This window comes from Dicentrarchus labrax, unplaced genomic scaffold (genome assembly GCF_905237075.1).
Source record: "Dicentrarchus labrax unplaced genomic scaffold, dlabrax2021, whole genome shotgun sequence".
NCBI lineage: Eukaryota > Metazoa > Chordata > Actinopteri > Moronidae > Dicentrarchus > Dicentrarchus labrax.
The window spans coordinates 32312757-32332908 of record NW_026136711.1 but is presented as its reverse complement, the minus strand read 5'-3'; the positions used below and the strand labels follow the sequence as shown (position 1 = coordinate 32332908).

At 38.7% G+C, this 20152-nt stretch overlaps 1 protein-coding gene across 1 annotated transcript in view; it reads right to left on the bottom strand.

Annotated features, from left to right (window-relative positions):
* rims4 (regulating synaptic membrane exocytosis 4) overlaps positions 1–20152 on the bottom strand; it is a 65607-nt gene continuing 45455 nt past the window's right edge. The window contains exons 4-6 of the mRNA XM_051413819.1: positions 17674–17775; positions 13559–13698; positions 1–7878 (exon numbers count right to left, since the gene is read on the bottom strand). Of these exons, the coding sequence (XP_051269779.1) occupies positions 7660–7878; positions 13559–13698; positions 17674–17775 (461 nt within the window). The 3' untranslated portion in view covers positions 1–7659. The remainder of the gene's footprint in view (positions 7879–13558; positions 13699–17673; positions 17776–20152) is intronic.

The following is a 20152-nucleotide window of genomic DNA, read 5'->3' as shown; positions in this document are numbered from 1 at the left end:
TGGAGTTAAACTATTTTATTGACAGCTGGAATAGAATAACAATACACCAAATTGTGCATTTACTCAACAATATAACAGTTTGCCAAAGAATCTGCAAATATACTTGTGTTTTAAATGACAGTGCGGTGAATTAAACTAAAGTTACACCACTTTGTCACTCTTCTGATAACATTCGAGGCAGTAATACATGAGCAACAAATGGAAAGCAATGCAGATGGGCATTTGGTGCTTAATGCTTTGCTAACATTAGTTTATGCTAACACTTCTTGACGCTAACCTATGGATGGGACGAAAAGTATTGAAAACTTTTTTAAAATTACAATATACTCGTAAATGGAGGTTTGAAATCCTTAAATGGCTGGGTGATTCTTAAAATGTGGGGTTTAAACAGTGATGCTCTCCCTTCCTTTGCTCCTGCTGAGCTGCCATTGAGCAAACAAATGCAACCAGTGAAGCTACTCAGTGGCTGACAGTAGAAGACTGAAGGGATGGAGCAACTCTCATTAAATGGAAGGAATGTGTAACTCAGAAAAAGAATATACAGTATACTTAGAAAAACGTCCCTGGATAAATTCTTATCACTGAAGATTTTCCATCAGCATTGCTTCCAACAGTTGCCCATTTCACATGTTCCTGACAGAATGAGAAGGCCTGTAAAACTGTCTCATCTAGTATCCCAAAACCAAAACATCACCTCGTTATACGTAGTATTTTAGGGGCCTTAGGAGATCGTAGCGTTAGGAAATTTCTCGAATGGTCTCAAAAGGCCTCACATGATGGTTTAGAGATGAGAATTTCAGGCTGTGAATGCTGTAGATAAACTTTGGATCATCAACCATTATTGAAGAAATAAAAGGAGGATTTGTGTAGAAGATTTGGGGTTGGAGCCCAAATGAGTTGACACCAGTGTGTGACTAGTAATGTGTGACTGAAATGTGAACTCATAGAGCTGAGAGGTAATTTAACCAGGAATGGTGTCGAGAAACACAAGTTATGAAACTCCATGGCACTTAACTTCACACTGGGGCCACCCAACCTAAAAATGTATTCACTCAGTGTGGGATTCACCAGATGGCATGTGGGGGAACACTTTTATGAGGGCTGGGTTGGGGACTGGCTCTCAGGGAAAAGTTTGGGAACGGCTGCCTCTGCAGCACACCAGACTGGAGGAGATGTGTTGCTTTTGGGATCCACCAGCCACCATTTCATAACATCCGCAGAGGAGCTGCATCTACCCTTTCATCCTCCCACTCCTCCACCCTCTTCCCCCAGAGAGAACATGATATGGTATGTGTCTAGAAATGCACACACTGTCACTCTAAAAGAAAAGACACAAATAGTGCTCTCTTTCTTTCTAATCAGTGAAACCCATGAACTTAAGAGGGAAATGATATGGACATTTTAAGCTCAGGTAACAGAAGGTTTTTTTTTTTTTTTTTAAAGAACTTCAAAGGGAGTTCTACCCAGATTCACTTCTTAGGTTGATCTTCTGCAAACACAGACAGAAACTGTGGAAATAGGCTCTGCCTGTGCACTCTGTGAGAATAATCAAGTTTACCACATATGCCATCCCTAAACTCAAACAAAAAAAAAAAAAGGTTTTCGGCCATTTTACATCAAGGTTAGCTCGGACATTAGCTCATACATGCGCACAAAAATGTATTTGTATTGCAGTTAGAATAGTAATATGGATGATACACATGAACTCAAGCAATGGAAGTACAATAGGATGCCAATCATTGTGAAATCAACGTCAGATTACATTTTGGCACCGCCCGCCATGACTCAAGACCCAAAAGTCTGACAGTGGCGTGACCTGGCAGAGTTGAGAAAAGTTCAATTTATATACATGTCCTCTGACAATGTGGAGACAACCAGCTGTGCTTCTGTTGCTTCCATTGGCAAACAGAAGCACAGTTGTTTTCTACTCCTACTCACTTGAAGAAAAAGGTGACAATTGCCTTTATGGTAGCTTGGGTAGCTTATTGAATGACAACTTTAATAAGCTATTGGGGCTTGAATAACAAAAACGATGCATAGATGCATTGCCCGGTAAATAAGCTGTTACACACTGGTTTGATGGCGACGGGAGAAAAAGTATATAAACTGCTGGCTCAACCCTAAACAAGTTTGCAAGCTTCTGGAATATGGACTGTATTAGCAGAATTTGAACCTTTTGGGGCCAATAAAATTTGAAAAGTTCCGAAAAGTCGCATCAATAAATTGTGACTTTTATTCGCTTTCATTGAAATAAATGGGCCGCCATCTTGAAACACAGCATCCAATTCTCTTACTACATCCATGGAAACAGTTCTTACAGCTTACTCTTACAGTTATGGCTATTTCAGATTTCTCTGCATGGTACTGATGTGTTTTTGATTGCCTGAACATATCTTCTGTTGATTAGGTTGTCCTTGAAATGTGCATTTACAGTGAGGAAAAACACGTTTGGAAGCCATGTTTACGCCTGCTTCAGATCGTGTAAATGCTGCTGTTGTTTAATCAGGGATCTCCCACTAGTTCTATTATTGTGCACATGTAAATATAACAAGTGCCAAACAAGAGGGCTGCGATGCTCCCATCACTCATGGTTAGAAATGTTCTTGAGATCCACCATTGAATTGCCTTGTCTGAGATGGCTGAGGGAAAATTTTAGGGACAGTCATGTTGCCTTTGTTTTACATTTATAAGTTATTAGCTAAACACATATGCTGCTTATTACATGTAACACAACTGTCCCTAAAGTTTTTTCTTTGTATCTTAGTCAGTGGCTCCGTTATGGTGTCCCAGAATTGAGCAGTGCTAATGAGTAAGGGGAAAACGTCTGGTTTTGCAGAATTTCAACCCAGAAGGCAGTTAGGGTGGAAAAGGACCCACTCCAGTACAATTCTTACAGATGGCTAAATTGGGAATGTTCTTTTTTTATTTTTTTCATTTTACTCTACTTGATTGAAACCACAAAGTACCATTATGTGCATTCAAACATCAATAAACAAACACTAGTGTAAGATAGTGTACATTCTAAGTTTAGAAAATAAGTCCTGTTAAGAAACAGGTCAGAATGTTTGAATATCTACTTTTTTGCTCAGTTTGTTCAATTAAGCCCACACCAAGGCGTGGGGAGAATACACAAATAGTCGGTTGAAATATCAATATATCAGAAATTCATTAAGAACATACGCAAATATAATCATTTCCTTAGATGACACTTAAATTACTTTAGGTAATGGGTTGAAATGGTGACACTGTAAAACTTTTTTTGCGTCATATTGATTACTTTATGTGACAATTCTTAGTCCTTAGCCCTGACAAAATGTATATCGGTGTGTTTAAGGCCTCTACTTACATTACAATTGATAGTAGTACATAATTAACATCCATGTGGCAGACACAATCAAAATATGGGTGGGTGCAAAAACTTACATTTTCGGTGCTGAATATGTCAACTCTAACATCTACATAGTTCATTAGCTCATTCGTTTGCCTTCAAAGTTACAAAATGTCACAAACAAATTAAGACTGGTGAAGAAGTAGCTTTTGATGAGCAAAATTACACAATCAGTTTTTAATTAAACAAACATTAATTACTCTTAATCCTGCTAGCAATGTTGGCATTTATTTTGTCTCTCTCCCAAACAATCAGAGAAGAAAATGTTCTTGCAAGGGTCAGATGTATACACGTTTACACCAAATTCACACGAATGCCAGAGTCTGCACCTGTAGCCATCATAGAAAAGCCATCATTCACTGCATGCATGCCATTCTACTGCTGCCATGCTGCTCCACCCTTCTTAGGAAAGGTCTTTTAGCTTTTAAATGCTACGAACAATCAGCTCTTTGTTAACATTGATTAATGCTTTACAACACTTGTGTTGTACAGGCAGCTGCTGCAGGATAGATGTATGGATGGGACACTTCTATGATGGTTACCGCTTTATATTTCTAACTCTCGATCAATCTTCAGTAAATCTATATCATTATCATGCAATATTACTTTTGTTTCAGCCGCAGAGTTCTTCCTCTTGGATGCAGAGTCATTCCTTTAGAACAGGATGTACTCAGCTTATGGGTTTCTGAAAGAAAATTGAATGCCAAGTGTGTAAACTTTCCTCTTTCATTGGTCCTCAATTGGGAAATCAGCCCTCAAAATAGGTTTAAATTTTGGCACAAAAGAACACTGACAAAAACACATTCCTTGGGTCACAGTTAGAGGAGTTAAATTAAAATATATTTATATATATTATATATATATATATTTGATTTATACAACTTTTCTAATATCACCTCATTTTTAAAAACAGTCCTCTTTTGTTCTAACTACCAGGCAATTATCATTAGATTAAAATCCATGCTTTTCAAAGTGGTTTCAGGTTGTGAAAAATGATCCTGCATTTTTCAAATCAGAAATTTTAATCTTTGATGGGCTATTATATTCCAGCTCCTTCTGTAAACAGAGATTGCTTAGAGACTACATGACACTTTCCCTGGAATAAGTTAATCGAAAAAAAAATCATGAACGCTGGGTGACAGCTTAACAAGTGATTTCCAGTTACTGCATTTAGATCCTTCAAACGATTTACAAGGTATTTTTTAAATCATAAAAATCCTCGTGCTGTATAATATTCTCTTGGACATCAACACATTAAGATAATTGTCTTGTTGAATAACTGATAAATGTTACTGCAGTGAAAATCACCGGCTAAGCTTGTCATTTTCCACTGAACAACTGAAAAGCTGCAATGACTGGATGTGTTTTGATTATTGCTTTATAGAATGTAGCTAATTTGTTTGGAAATAAATACAGTATTAATATCCCTGCAACACTGCTACTGGCAAAACAGAGGTCTATTTTGCAAAGTTTTTGTTTTAGAGTAAAGACACTCCAAAGTGTTTCATTAAAATAGAGAAATTGGATTTTTTTTTCTGAAATCTTGCTTCAAAGATAAAAAAAAAACTAAACAGGTTTTTGTGTGAAAGAAAAAAGCCCAAAATGAAATTCAGTAAACTTTGAATCTGATTTCAATTGCTACATATGTATTTATTCCTCAATTGATGTTGGTCTCAACCCAACACACTGTATTTCATCCCTCCTCTTTCTGTGTAGCGTATAGCTCATGCTTAGTCTTATCAAGTTGCCTGCTAATTAATTAGAAGTTTTAATCAGTCATGCGGATGCTACCAGCTAATGCTACAATCTTACGGTAACTAGCAAGGATATCCCTTCCCTCCCTCAGATTTTAACATTAATCAACTAAGTCATTATAGATTAACTTTGGCTCACTCCAAAAGACACTAACAACCATAATATTTACACATAAAAAAACATTAAGAATCATAAAGTGCCCAAATTAAATACATATACTTTTGTTCGTTAATAAACTATACATTTCTCTACAGTGTGCACATTGTGTTCCCTTTAAATTCATCCTATTTTTGTGTCCTTTTTTTTTAAATCTGCGAACGTCAGTCCAGACAGATCCTTTGTTTGGATGATGCAAAGTACATTTCATGCTTCCTTCCTCTCTCTTTCCTTTTCCTCCCTCTCTTCCTCTCTCCGTACTGAGTCGTAGCATGGCTAATCATCAGGTGCCTTGGCGGTTTGTGGATTAGGGCTGTAATTTAGAATAAAAGGGATGCGTCTCTGCACGGCCTGAATACTTGCTGTCAGATGTTGTGAGTGGTTGTTTCTGTTCCTCCCTCACAATAGCACATGCTGCAAGGTAATTGAAGAAGAGGAAGGAGAAGACACTTGCTGGTAGAAATTGGCACAGTAGAAACTGTTATTAGACAACTGTTAGCCAAAGCTTTAAAAAAAGAGAGGAGGAATCTTAAAAATCTACTTCTAGATTATAAGCTAAAGAGCATTCCAAACTACAATTAAACTGGGATATACAGCAAGTTCTCAGCCCTATACTGTCAGCCAGGCTTCTGTCCTCGATGCCTGTGGAAACATGTCTTTTTTTGTATTAGCATCACGTGTCAGCGCTACAACACAGGTGCAATAACTAACCCCTGCACTTGATGTGACCTGCACGACCAGGTGGATGTGAAAACACAGAACAGAACTGAACCAAATGAGGACACAACAGCCTTAACTTTTCAGACCCCATTTACACATGGCAGTTTAATACCAGCTGTATCTAGATTGTATCCTGATACGGTTTAACCACATTGCATTTGGACGTGACAGTCACCTGCATGTATGGTTAGCCACTTTGATTTCTAATCCAGATCTAATACAATATATTGAGCGCATAAAATCCAGTTTAGTTTGGCTGTCACGCCAGATATCTGTATATGCCATTTTTCCACTTTGAGATGCATCTTCAGTGGCAGCATAATGCACCAGGGTATAATGTAATTAACTGGTTCAGATAATCAGATTTCAAATTGTTTAAAGCTGGAAATCTCTATTTGGATGCAATCAATTTAGATTAAAAAAAACAACCAGGTAAAATGGGGTCGGAGATCACAAGTCTGCATGTTTTCATCCTCACCAAACACAGCTCTAGCTGATTTATCTAAACAGTGCCTTCCATAGTAGATGACACAATACTGAATAAAATCAGCTTATTGAATGATTGATTGGAATGAAAATGACTCTTGGGTCATACTTGCACATGGTCTTTGGGAACTCAGAACCTGCTAGTTCTTCTTTTGAACCATATAAATTCACTCGGGAACCAATTTATACCTGGTGCGACAAGTATATCCAAGCCAACTGGCAGGATAGAAACCCAGCAGTACTCTGGATCCCCAAGATCAGGTAGAGATCTAGAAGATGAAAGGGGCCTGCATTCATGCCTGTTCCACACACAAACACAGAGTACCAAACAAACTAAACACAGAAGGGCCAAATGTGTGACACAAAAACCAAAAACAGCTCATGTCAGAGTGTTCGAAACCAAGACGTCTCCATTCTTTTTTGAAGTCCTCTGTAGTCCTGCTGCGCACAGATCCCTTCATCTAAAACCTGCTGTTCCCATGCTCCTGCAGAATGGGAGGCTGGTGTTTCAAACCATCTGAGGGCAGTCTCACTTTCTCTCTGGACTTGTGGATTGACAGATAACACTCAGGAGCTGTCCAGCCCCTTAATGAGGACACAGCAAGACAACAAATAGTCCTGGGAATGAGAATCGAATGTAGGCTGCGAAGAAGGCGCGTAGCTGAAGCAAAGCTGAGCCCGCCGTGTATTGTGGTCCCAATAGGATGTAATCAATGTCGGCAACCGAGCCCTCCTTTGAAGTATCCTCATTAAGTAGGTTTTTGCTTTTTCATCAAAGAGATCTGAAGAAAGCAAAATTTTCCTGTGAGTCTGAGGGGCGGTCGGTTGCAACAACAAAAGAAATGTGCTTCCCATGAGTCTTGGGAAACAGTCTGATACAATATCAAAAGAATTACAGTACATTTCCATTGAGTGGCAAAATGACCTACTAGTTAGTAAAATCATTTCCCAGTCAGGGGAGTGGTTGAGTCCCAAGTGTGGTTGGACCTGTCGAAGTGCCCTTGGGTAAGACCCCTATCTGCTGAGGGGCAGTACCACCTGGCTGACCCGAGTGCAGGGCTACAGGCTATATATCAAAATGTGTCTTAGGTTTTGGTTGAGACAATGATAGAGTCTTAGCCGCAACAACAAAACTTTATATTTTTGCGTGAGTCTTAGGATCGCTCACAACAGGGCCCGATGGTGCTTTCCAAGGACATCTGGGAGGAATGGCGAATGAGTGGTGCCATCGTTGGGTCCACCATGGAGGAGGTAGGGAAGAGCTTGTACCAGCCAATCACCATTGTGCTGAGGTCCAGCTCCTCCAATAGGATTCGAGCTACACCCATGAAGCATTTGCGGTCCATCCGTCCATAGTTGCCCCAGACGATCACCTAAAAAGAGGGTGGCGAGATATAAATGTATGTATTCATAATATATTTGCATTTACATGTCAAAGTAGAGTTAATACAAAAATAAGAGCAGCTTTTTAAGTGTGCAAAGTAGTCGTTCATACGAGTTACAAATATATTCTACTTAAAACACCCAAAAGACCTGCTCTGATTTTTCAAGAAACCCAAATATGATACCTGGACCATAACAATGTAAGATACCAAAGCTTTAGTGCCTTAACCAGCGGTGGTTTCTACAGTCACTGACATCACTATATTGCAGAGACGTCAAAAAGAAGGAGGTCGTAGACGATGCTTGGGCATACATAGCACATGACAAGCGGAAGATGTTGAGATATTTGACAGGATACTGTAAGTGAAAACTTTGCACATTCAATACATTACTTTTTAGATAAATTGTATAATGCACATTTTTATATGAACACATTTTGGGGATTTTTCCATAAGGGTGTGGCGCTGTCTGTATCTGCAAAGACCCTACACTCCGCCCGTATTTCTTTATTTTCAGTGTTCTGGGTGTCAACCTTTAGGCAGTGGGTGTGTAGCCCCCAGCCAATAACAGTGCACAGGGTGTGAGGGCGGGACTTAGTGATAGCAGTTTATATTTTTTATTCAATTTAGCAAAAACAAGAGGCCTACTGTATGACTTCTAGGAGCTATTTTAAATCTATATTAATATCCTGACTAAAATGCCATAAATATCACATCATTCTGGATAGAAGTTATTGATCAGAAAAGCTCTGTCTACAGGTAGATGCAATAATGTTCCTGTCTATGTTTCCAGCACACAGAGAATTCAGTCAATTTCAATGGATTTGATGCCTCAACATGGCATCAGAGGTCTCTGAATTGTGCATAAAACATTCTGTGGATGACCAGGATGATTAATTGACAAAGTAATTAGGTTAAGAGGGTGAGGTTAATTATCAGTAATCCAGATGGTTTGGAAATCTGTACTGAAGCAATACTGGATCTTGACAGTTTCCCTCTCTCTGTTACGGCAACACAGAGCAGGCGGAGGTTTCAATTAAAGTTAATGAAGAGGGATTGTGTGAGAGAAAGTGAAAGAGGGCGAGAGAGGCAGATGATGGCGGTATGTGCTTAGAGACCTGTGTGTGTTTGTACGTTACGTGTCCTCTGTCTCCTGACATCCTGATAACATCAGGGCTCATCTCAGACAGCCCCACATCTTGTCAAGCGGCGGACAAAGTAATCAATATCCGTCTGCGCGTGTGGTGGTCTTGTGTGTCTGTGCATGCCAGCATACCAATTTGTTTGGTATGTGTGAGTGTGTATCTGCAAGTGATTTCCACAGAGACACAGAGATGCTTCAATCTGTTCCCACCATCTTTAAATAAAGAGAATCTATCTCTCTTTCTGACCTGAACCAATAAAGGGGAGAGAGAGAGACACTGGGAGAAGGAGACATGCATGGTGGAACAAGAGAAACTGGTTGAGTGTTTAGTATGGAAGATGAAAGATACAGTGTCCTAGATCCTCTTTAGTCCACTTTCTAGGAAGTGGAACTCCCACACAGACACAAACACATTCACAGTGCTGCTACTGATGGACAGACAAAAAGGGATTTAATTAAAAAAAAAACAGCATGTTGCATTGAAGTGAGGATAAGTGGGTACAGACAACGGATAGATGAACTTGAATTGAAGGAAAGAGAACTGTAAGTGCTTGCTAACACCAGAAAGTAGGACAGCAAAATTAATTTGGATATTCTTGCAAAATGTGACTTATAACACATTTTTATGGCTTGTTTTTGCTTTTTTCTCTGTATTTATTTATGTTTGCATTTTGCTTTAATATCATTATTATTATTATTATTGTCTGGGCCAGTTCACATGAAGGGTATATATTATTGATACAGTGTACAATGTACAATATGTTCTAGATTGCGCTCCCAGTCCAAGCGTGAAGGAGAAACCTTCCTAAGAATTTCCATAGGTTCCTACCTATGAATATGATATTGCATTTCTGCAAATAGATCCAATGTTACACACTGGACCTTAAATTCAACATTACATCAAGCACCTTTAGGGTGAACTGTAACCGACCCTTTCGGCCAACAACAATCAGCGTTGGACCTCAATTATGTTTTTGTGGATGAAATGGAGCAAATCCCCGAGTCTTCTTAGAAGAGTGGAGGTTGTTGTAGCAGCAGATTAATGCACATGGTTTTGGAGGTGTTCAACTATCAGTGTAATGTTCAAAAGTCCACTTTGTTTTGGTCACCACATACTTATTATGCAGGGTAGGTGATGCTGGAAGACTATGTCAGGGTGGTTCAGGTGTCAAAGTTCACAAAAGCACTGTACAGATTTACTTTGGGGAAAGAATCTTTTGATTGAGTTTAAAAGGACTGATTTCAAGAAATTTTGTTTTTATAAATTCTGGTGTGACTGAGCCCTAAAGTATAGAATCAGATAGAGAGATTACTTCAGATGCTCAGCGTGTCTCTATCTGAGCCACTCCCAGTTCTGACACCAGAAACTCCCTCTGGTTAAAAGAGACAGAATAATAAAGAATGATGGGAGAGAGAGTGACACATCTGGACAAATAAATCCTGGATTTGCTACTTTTCCCACTTCTGAAAAAGATACATACACATATATATATATATATATATATATGTGTGTGTGTGTGTGTGTGTGTGTGTGTGTGTGTGTGTGTGTGACCAGAAAAGAGCTGTCATACATTAAGGGTAATGGGAGAAAAAGAAAACCTTGTTATTTTTCTATTGTTGGTTTTTCTGTACTTCGTGTACCTAATTTTGCAACAATGGTTAGATAGAGTTCATTAGCACTCACATACCCTCAGCTCACAGAAATAAGCTGGCATATAGATTGCATTTACTCAAGAAAATGCAAAGCAAACACACAATGGCATATGGAAAACAAAACAACATAAAAGATTACACATTGTCAGAGAGCCCCAGATAAGAGAGAAAATTAGATGATCAGGGGATGGTAGCAGAGGGTGCAGAGCAGAGGAGACGAAAGATGCACAGCCGATAATTAGACAGGAGGCGTTTAGCAGCTAATTACTCAGTGAGAGCAGCCTCAGGACGTTCTGAAGGCGTTGTCATTGAACACACAGAGGTTCAAACCCACAACCTTCAAAGCACACTGACCTGACCTCTGTTTAAGACACACATACACTGGTCCCAAAGGCCTGTGAGACATTCATTATAGACAAAATAAAGGGAAAAGGGTCTTCAGCTTTGCTTTACATGAATCCCAATTTCAAACAATTATACAAAAGTCCCAGTGACTTCAAAGCAAATGATCAGTATATCAATATCAGTATAAATGAGTCCAGTGGGTGATTAATGTGTTGTGTTCTAAATCATTACTGCGGTGGCAGAGTGGAAACATTTTTACACAGTGAAAGCAGAGATGTTTGGGTAAATCAGTCACAGCTGCCCCCTCCGACAGATTAGGAAACGCAGCAACAAACTGACAACAGAGACCAGGTGGAGGCTCATCGCTGGCCCTGTTCAGGCAGATTGCTCGGGTCTTTTAGCGGCCACTGGTCGGTCCTTTATTTGCAAGCCGCTCAGAATGTGATCAAAGCATACAGATTTAATAATAATGGAGATTTAGGAAAGTAAAATTGATTGTGGAAAAAAATGGAAAGTAAAAACCACAATCCTCTGCTCCACGCAAAATCTCCACAAAGTTGTTGGAACAGCTGATTACAGCAAAGCCCACTACAATGTCAACAATCATGTTCTTTGAATTAACACTTTGGTTTCTTCCCATGACAATTTTGTTCGTCATGGAGTCAGTTGAGGAAGTATTTTGAATGAATTTTCTGCAGCGCTGTGCTTTGCTAAATGAGGAAGTGACAAATTGAAAAGCGCTGCTGATTTCAGCGATTTTCATTATCCAGTGTGAATGAGTTTGATGAAACTCGGTGGACAGCGACACAGACAGCAGATAATTAAGAGGGAGGCGTTTAGTGGCTAATTACACAGCGACAGGAGCAGTAGAGCAGCCTGAGGCAGATCTGCAGGCCTCTCCACTGAACACACCACCGTCTCCACCTGCTGATTACTGAGAAAAACCCACCGCACACGAGGTTAAAACACAGATGTGTGCATGTTGGCGTTACGTGTTATTTCACCATTATGAAGGTGAAATGAAACATTGCTGGAACAGGATTACAGCAAAAAGAAAAACAGACAAATGTGAACAGAGTGAGTGGTGACATGACGCATAACAGAAAAGAAAAGAAATATAACAACATATCAGGATGGAACAGGAACAAATAATACAGGAGGGAATGAAATAACTAATGAAGGAAAAAAAGTAGAAAATGATGGAAGGAGAGGTTTGAAGAGAAGGAAGGGAGAGAAAGACAAAAATGAAAGAGTTAGGTAGAAAAGCAGAAAAGGGAAGAAAGAACAAATGGCTATTGAACAAAAGTTGGTAAGGGAAAGAAAACAGAGTGACAAAAAGTAAGAGAGGGAAGGAAGCAGAAAGATAATGCAGCAATGAGAAAAAATAATGTATAAAGAACAGAAAGGAGAATAAGAGTGGAAAAAGAAGGAAAAGAGTGACAGAGCTCAGAATGCGCTGTAATGATCAGTCTCTCTTCTGTGACATTTTTGATCCTGAAAGCAGCTGAATCTCAAACAACTGAAAGAACAAAATCAGCTCAAACAGCCTGCCGGTCCCTCAGGTCAGATTCTCACTGTAAATGTCAAACTCTTTGTCCCAACTTCTTCTGCTGTCTCTCCTCTGCACCTCCTCAACTTTTTAGTCACTAACTTACATTCATCAATCCACGCAATCACAGTGAGACACTTTTGTTATTTTATGGTGACGGTGTCTGGCAGGATTAATCTGTTCTTGTGGTTATGAATTTGTTTTTTCCACTACCTTGATGTTCTTGTGGTAATAGCATGGCTGCCAGTCAGTCCACCACTTTGGTCCAGACTGAAATATTGAAGTTTTGTACAGACATTCGTGGTCCCCAGAGGATGAATCCCACTGACTTTGGTATTCATCATGGGTCCTAAATTGTCAGTACATGATTATCGTGGCCAAAAGAAATCACAGTATTATCACAATATCTATAGAAAATGTAAAACATTTAAATTAAAATAATAATGCTGTCAAATTCATCTTTAATTGTTATTGTGTGTTTTGTCTCTTTTTTGCCAAATTAATTTGCCACCTACTATATTGGAGGGTGAACGGCACAACCCAGTTAACATATTATTATATGTGTATTATTAACACAATATTGAGATGTCAATCTTTAAATATCAAGGTTATTGTCAATTTCATACACCTGTAGTCCTAGATGATGAATCCTAATGACTTCATTTGTGTTTTCCTCTAGCGCCACCATGAGGTTCACATTTGTAGTTTTGAGTGAAATAGTAATAGTAGTAGTAATAGTGAAGTAGTAACAACTTCTGGATGGATTTCCCCACACATTCATGTTTCGCTCAGGGTAAGAAATTGTGTTACTAGTACTTCGGTTTCTGACTAAATTAAGGACAGTTCAGGTTTGATTAAAATGTCTGCTCATTTCCTGAATTACCATACGCAACTTTGTTCACATTGTAAGTGGTTTCTATCTTTTATAAGTTAAATATTGTGTAAAAAACCCAGTGTAAATCCTGAAAATCTGATCTCACCTGCACCACTTTCCCCTGTGGACTTTCGGAGAAGACCAGGACCTGGTTGTAGAGAGGATCCAGAGACTTCCTCACTGACTTGGTCTTCTTCTTGGCCACACAGATCCCGTTCTCTAAGAGGTAAACTTTGATGTAGGCCGCTGAAACGACAGCCGACAGAAAAGTTAAACCTGAACTCAGTGTAAACCCCTTCAGAGTTCAAACTGTAGACTAGAACAGACAGAACAATATGGGACAGTAGAACTGAGAAGAATAGATGAGGGCAGAGTAGAGAAGGGTAGAAGACAAGATAGGGGACTCGAGGAGGGACTGATACAACCTGCAAGGCGAGGGTCATGTGACAGAGACACTCGAAGGCATCAGTGGGGTACTTTCCGGTTGCTTGTTTGTCAGCAGGTTACTGACTTCTTAAAGTACGAACCTTGTAGTTCTGCCGTAAGACTTCAGTGACCTAAATAAAGAGGTTATCTAACCTCCCTCCAGAATATGACATTTACCTTTGTGAATATTCATATTTATGGATCCCATTGTTATAAATTCTCTAATAGGTTCTGTACCATAGTTTATGAACAGACGCCGCGAGTCGCCGTTTTTAGGTTTTGATCCTGATGCAAGTCACACACTCAAGCTACAATCTGACAATGAGATAAGACAGAACTTAATTTTTCAAACAATCCTGTTGAGCCAAAGATGCTCATCATACACAGTTAAAATAATATATAAAGAACAATATAAGAGATGAATGTTGATTTAATATTTATCTGATGCATTGAAATAACAGGATAGCAATTTGGCAAACCCTATTTTTTATAATTTACTTGATCCAAATACTGAAGGTCTTGGTTCAAAACTATTAAACTGAAAAAAATATTGATATGTATAAATGTTTAACTGGGAGAATGCAACTCCTGAAACAGACTTGATGCAATCAAGATGCAAACAATGGTCGGTTTTACTTATCACAGAATGTCGGTGTTATGGGAACCACAAAAACACACCACTCTCGATTACAGTGGAGGATTGACTCAGGACATCTCTAATTGAAACTTCTTTTTATATAAACACTCATAATACTTATGTATCCAGCTGACGGCCATGGATTATAAAGATAAAACAGTTTACTGCTGGCAGTAGACATGCTAGCAGATTAGCTCACTAGCCTCGCCTTGTAGTCCCTAATGGTCCCTTAAGAGTTTCACAGAGCAGAGGAGAATAGACAAAGGCAGAGCAGAGGAGGGGGAAGTGTGCTGCACTGTACAAAGTTCATGCAAGAAAAAGACCATTTCAAACCATTAGTTTCTAATTTTCTACACAAAAAGGACTAAAATCCTCAAAAAACATCAGATTATGCAAAACACACTTTATACATACACATGCAAACAATTGCTGTCAGCACCCTGAAGAAATTCCTGTGAGTGAGCAGAATTGTTTATGACGTTTTCCTACCAATTGATCTCTGTCATATCTCCGTCATAGAGCAGCTTTCAGTCTGAAAGTGTTTTTTTTTTTTTTTCATGTTCACCCTGCAAGTCATCAGTCTGCATCATACTGCTGTGCTTTAAAGAAGAAATACAGCTTTCTAATAATGTAGCGAACACCGGTCTTATAATATTATTTCCTGGAATGAAACTTTGTTGCTAGGTAACGCAACCCACAACAATAACAACATGAGAATAGACTTTGACTTTGACTGACTGACACAAACGCACGCACACACACACGCACACACACACACACCAAAGCTTTTTATATTAGATGACAAGATTAAAGATTAGACCCTGGCACACTGAAATATGGAGCAAGGTTCTGCTTTGTCTTTCTACTATATATGGATTTCCTTTCATCTCCGTGTCTCGCTGTTTTCACCAGCATGTTTTTTCATTCATTCACACTAAATTGCTCTCTACTCTCGCCCGTCCGACTCTTGTTTGTGCTTTGCTCTGTTTATTATCCTCTTCTCTTTTATCTCTCTCCTATAGTTTTTTCCCAGATAATGTTTTTGTTTTTCCTTATTTGCTGACGCTGTTTTGTTCTTATGCAATTAGGATCAATGGCTGGTTTAATATTATGCAACCACACAGGGGATACAATCAGAGTTAATAGTTTGTTGTTACACAATCCAACTTGCTGCAAAATAAAAAAAATAAAATATATAAAACAACAGCTCATGATGTCATGCTGACATCGTGCCAGTCCTGGTTCTATTTCCTGTCAACTCATCTGATTAATTAATTAAACTAGCCGATGCTTGGCTTTATCGCTTTCGTGTCCGCTTGATGTATTGCTCTGTTTAATATACAGTAAAACCAACTGGGCAGCCAACTCATGTTAACAGCTCTCCAAGTGCATTTTGATTTTGATATATTTCAGGTGCAACTATGCATGAAGCTGAAAATCCTTGGGGTGTACTGTAGAGTGCAAATGCAGAAAATGTGTCATTGAATAACTAGTGGTCCTGTGACCGGGGATGCAGTAATGTATGCAAGGTTTTGAAGTAGCAGATAATACAAACATCATGTGGGGAAATTAAATCTATTATTTAACATAATAATCATATTTGAACACTAAAGGTGCCCTGTGGAACATGTTTACATTCAGTGTTTCGCACTAAAAAAGATTGCGTGTATCCTTGACAAACGTATTAAATGCATTGTTTACTAGCATGTTTACCTGCTAGCGGTATTCTTCTTCCATGTCTTTGATGGTGCATTTGTTGGCGTGTTGATGAGTGGAGTGATGTAAAATCTTTGTAAGGAATGTGTATCAGGTCACCCACATGCATGTGCACGCCACTAATGTAACAAACAATAACAAACAAAATGAGAGCCTGCTCATAAATACATTGGTCCATTGTGCTACTAGTGGTTAAAAATGCCACAGTGTACCTTTAAATGAATATGCCCCATTGCTGTCACTGAGTAAACTGCCGACCCCCCACTAAGTTTATGTAAAACGAGCGATTTGGATGAATTTTAAGCAGATTATTTCCTTTGAATATTGATCAGAGATGAGTTTCCCTGATATATTTTTTTTACTTTTTATCGAATTTTCTGTCTGTAGTACCTATTTATTACATTTTAACAAGCATACATGCTTAATACATTTCTTTTTTGAAAATTCAGGGTTTTCTCCTCATTAGCTGTTTGGTTGTTTGAACTTTTCTAATGCAGGACGAAGCTGCTTATCACAGAGTGAAGGCTCTGTGAATATAGCTTGTGTTCAGTTTCGATCTTAAATAATAATCTGAACTTCAAAAAGAACAATTTCATTTAGTTTTCATCACAAAAACGAATGAAATGCTGACATATAGGCCTATTGTTTACATTTCTAAAGTTTTCTTACATGCCTTAAAATCAAGAAGGCCTCACGACCCCCAGTGAAGCTTTGGCGACCCCTAGTGGGGGTCTCAACCCCTTGGTTGGGAACCACTGTGCTATGCCGTTTAAGCATTTCTCTGGTGGTGGTGTGCACTGGGGACATTTTTGGACTCCTGACCTCATTGTTTGTAAAATTCTGGCTACGCCTTACTGTGACACAGACCCGTGTATGTGCTGATGTGTTTGGCTGTCACATTTATTTTTGAACACTGATTCTTTCATCTAATGTCATTATAGCTGGACAACAATTTCCTGATTGATGTCAGAAACTCAGACCATCCAGATACTGGAGTTTTTCTCCTATGCAGATGCTACAGAGCAGCATTTGAAGTCAGAGCAACATGCTGCATGTTTCACTAAGAAGCAAATGTAGATCTTACTTATTTAGCAGATCTCCTCCCTCTGCTCAGTATGTTAACTCCCTGAACAGTGAAAACACAATTTCCTCCTCTTCACTCATACATCTTTCATATCTTGAAGGACCATAATTGTGTTTTTGAAGAATATATCCCATTAGTTTTAGAATGTCCGCTGCAGGCTGTTTTGTTTGTGTGTAGCTGATGCTATTTGCTGTCTTGTGCATGTAACTGCAGAGACGGCAGTTGTTTGATGAACAGCAGCCTTTTTAATGGAAAAAATACCATATTCAGTTTTTATGTTTTTACTGTGAAAATCCTACTGAAAAGGACAGCTTTGTTTCTTTTGCTCAGTAAACAGACCAGAGTGGTACGGACTGACCTGGAGGTCCCTTTGAGCCTGGTTTCATGGTGAGTCCTCTGGCTTGAACGACCTCCACCTCCAAACCCCCGTTCCTCTCCATCAGACCGATCTCTATGTCACCTGGGATGTATTAAAACACAATCAGGATGGAGAAGGTGAATGTGTGTTAATGTCTGTATCATCCTAAATTATTCTTTTATAGTACATAGTATCATAAATAACATAAATACGTAATCAAGAGATGGATGTCATCAAAACACAAAATAAACAGCACAGGTGTCTTTCGAAATGTGAATAAAATGTTCAAGGTTTTTTATGGAGCAACCGAGATGTAGCTCCATCTTTAGATACTCTGAATTAAACCCTTTACCATCCATGTAATGAGTGACAGCATTTGGACTCAATAATCCATTTAACACAAGTGCAGCCCTGCAAATTGTTTTTGGTAGACTGTAGAGACTTTTGAGATTGACAAGAGGGCAAAGGCAAATGCAATAACTGCTGACAAGGAGTCACAGATGTCAGAGTATTGCCTGGAGAGCACAGAATTCTTCGTTATGCATCTTTAAAGAGGTTCAGTGTCTGTCTCTCTGGCTCAGCAATGAATGAAACAATGAAAAACGTCTCTCTTAGTTCCATTTCTCTATCACTGATAATTGCACAGATACAGAATCCTCCTTATTCTACATATTAGGGTTTAACATTGTATCCAGTTACCTCTTAAGCCTGTTTTAGCTCATTGTTTTGGTTTTATGGCATCTTTACTGTATGATTTAGTCTCAGCCCTCTCAGCAACCTGGCAGCAGCTGGCAGCTGTTTTCAGTAAATAAGCTCTGAAGGAAGTGGAAAATATATATCGGCCAAATAGTTGGTGGAAACCAAACTAGAGTTAAGAAGGTATGGTTCAGACATTTTTGATACTGGTACCGATACCTTGACAGAGATGTTCACAAGTCTTTTTTGCAAGTCCAAGTCAAGTCTGAAGTCTTTGGTCACGAGTCCAAGTCAAGTCTCAAGTCTCAAAAAAATAAGTCATATGTCTCTTCCGGTTGTAATGAGCCTTCTGTCATCTGCTGCTATCCGGTCTACTAAGAATACTGCACAGCTATATCTAAGAAATTCAAAGCATTTACTGTATTATTATCACTCCCGTATCTATTAGTATACAGTATCAGTACTGATTAGTTGTTTGTTATATGATCACTTTAAACAGGCTATTGCAATGCAATATGAAGAAAACACACAATGAATGCTTTCCTTTAAAGGAAACTGTATTCTTCCAACATGAACATACAGTTACAGTATATCTTGCCCCCTATTGTGCAGGCTCAGTGGGACCATAATAAGAACAAATCTAGAAAATGTTACACCTCACCCAGTCAAAGACATTGTAATTAACATCATTCCAATTAGTGCAAAACATCACACTTTAGCTAAATGCAAACAACTTGTAAGCAAAACACTTAAAAGTACTTTAAACACTTGTATATGTTACTTCTGTGTTATTTGCAATTTAAAAACTCAACTTGACCACTCCCCCCAGCCCCAGGACTCACACACACATACCAGCCTGACACACACACACATACACACACCCTTGCACATGTTTTCATTTATAATTACATTATTTAGTTTATATTTAATTACATTATTTACATCATATTAGTTTGATTTTATTCATATTTATCTTATTTATTATATTTATAAGGCCAGTTTAGGAGTAGTCAGGAGACATTTCACTCTATGTTACTCTGGGACTTCTATATGTGACAAATAAAGTAATCTTGTAATCTTGTAATCTTGTAAATCTAACATTATTACTCATGCAATAATACCTAATCATCCAATCTCAGTTATAGTTAGCTATATCTGCTGGACAAAAAATTAACACCATTCAGATGCTGGTAAATCATGCAAGTGGCTGGTACTGTATGCTGCACTCACCAGCCAAAATAACAATGGTAATCTATTGAGTGGCTGGTAGAATTTCAACATTCACTAGTCTAGCCATTTTGCCAGTGGACAAAAAAGTTAAAGGTTTGCACTCTGCAACGGTATTGTTTAATTACACTCTAATGACACATTCCTCTATCCTCTCACTCAAACTCAGTGTAATGGTAACCTGGTAAACCTGTAACATTAACGTTACGTGGTCAACAATTAACCTGTAACCTGCCTGTAAGCCGACAGTATAACTATGTACCTACTGACACTAGTACTCATTTAAGGGGCTTAACTTTAAAGATGCCCTCCAGATGTGTATCACAACATAAAATGTTTGACACAATAATGTCTGATATGTTTTATTCCACAAAGACAGTATCATTTCTACATTCAAATCCTTAAAAAGTCATCTACTCCTTCTACCTCACTACAGATTCCATAATCTAATTTCTAAGTTTTCCTGCTGGTCACAATATGTTTCTTTGGTGGATCACACCGTAGAAGTTGCATACTGGACCAGGGTTGACTTCCAAACTATTTGTGATGTCACAAG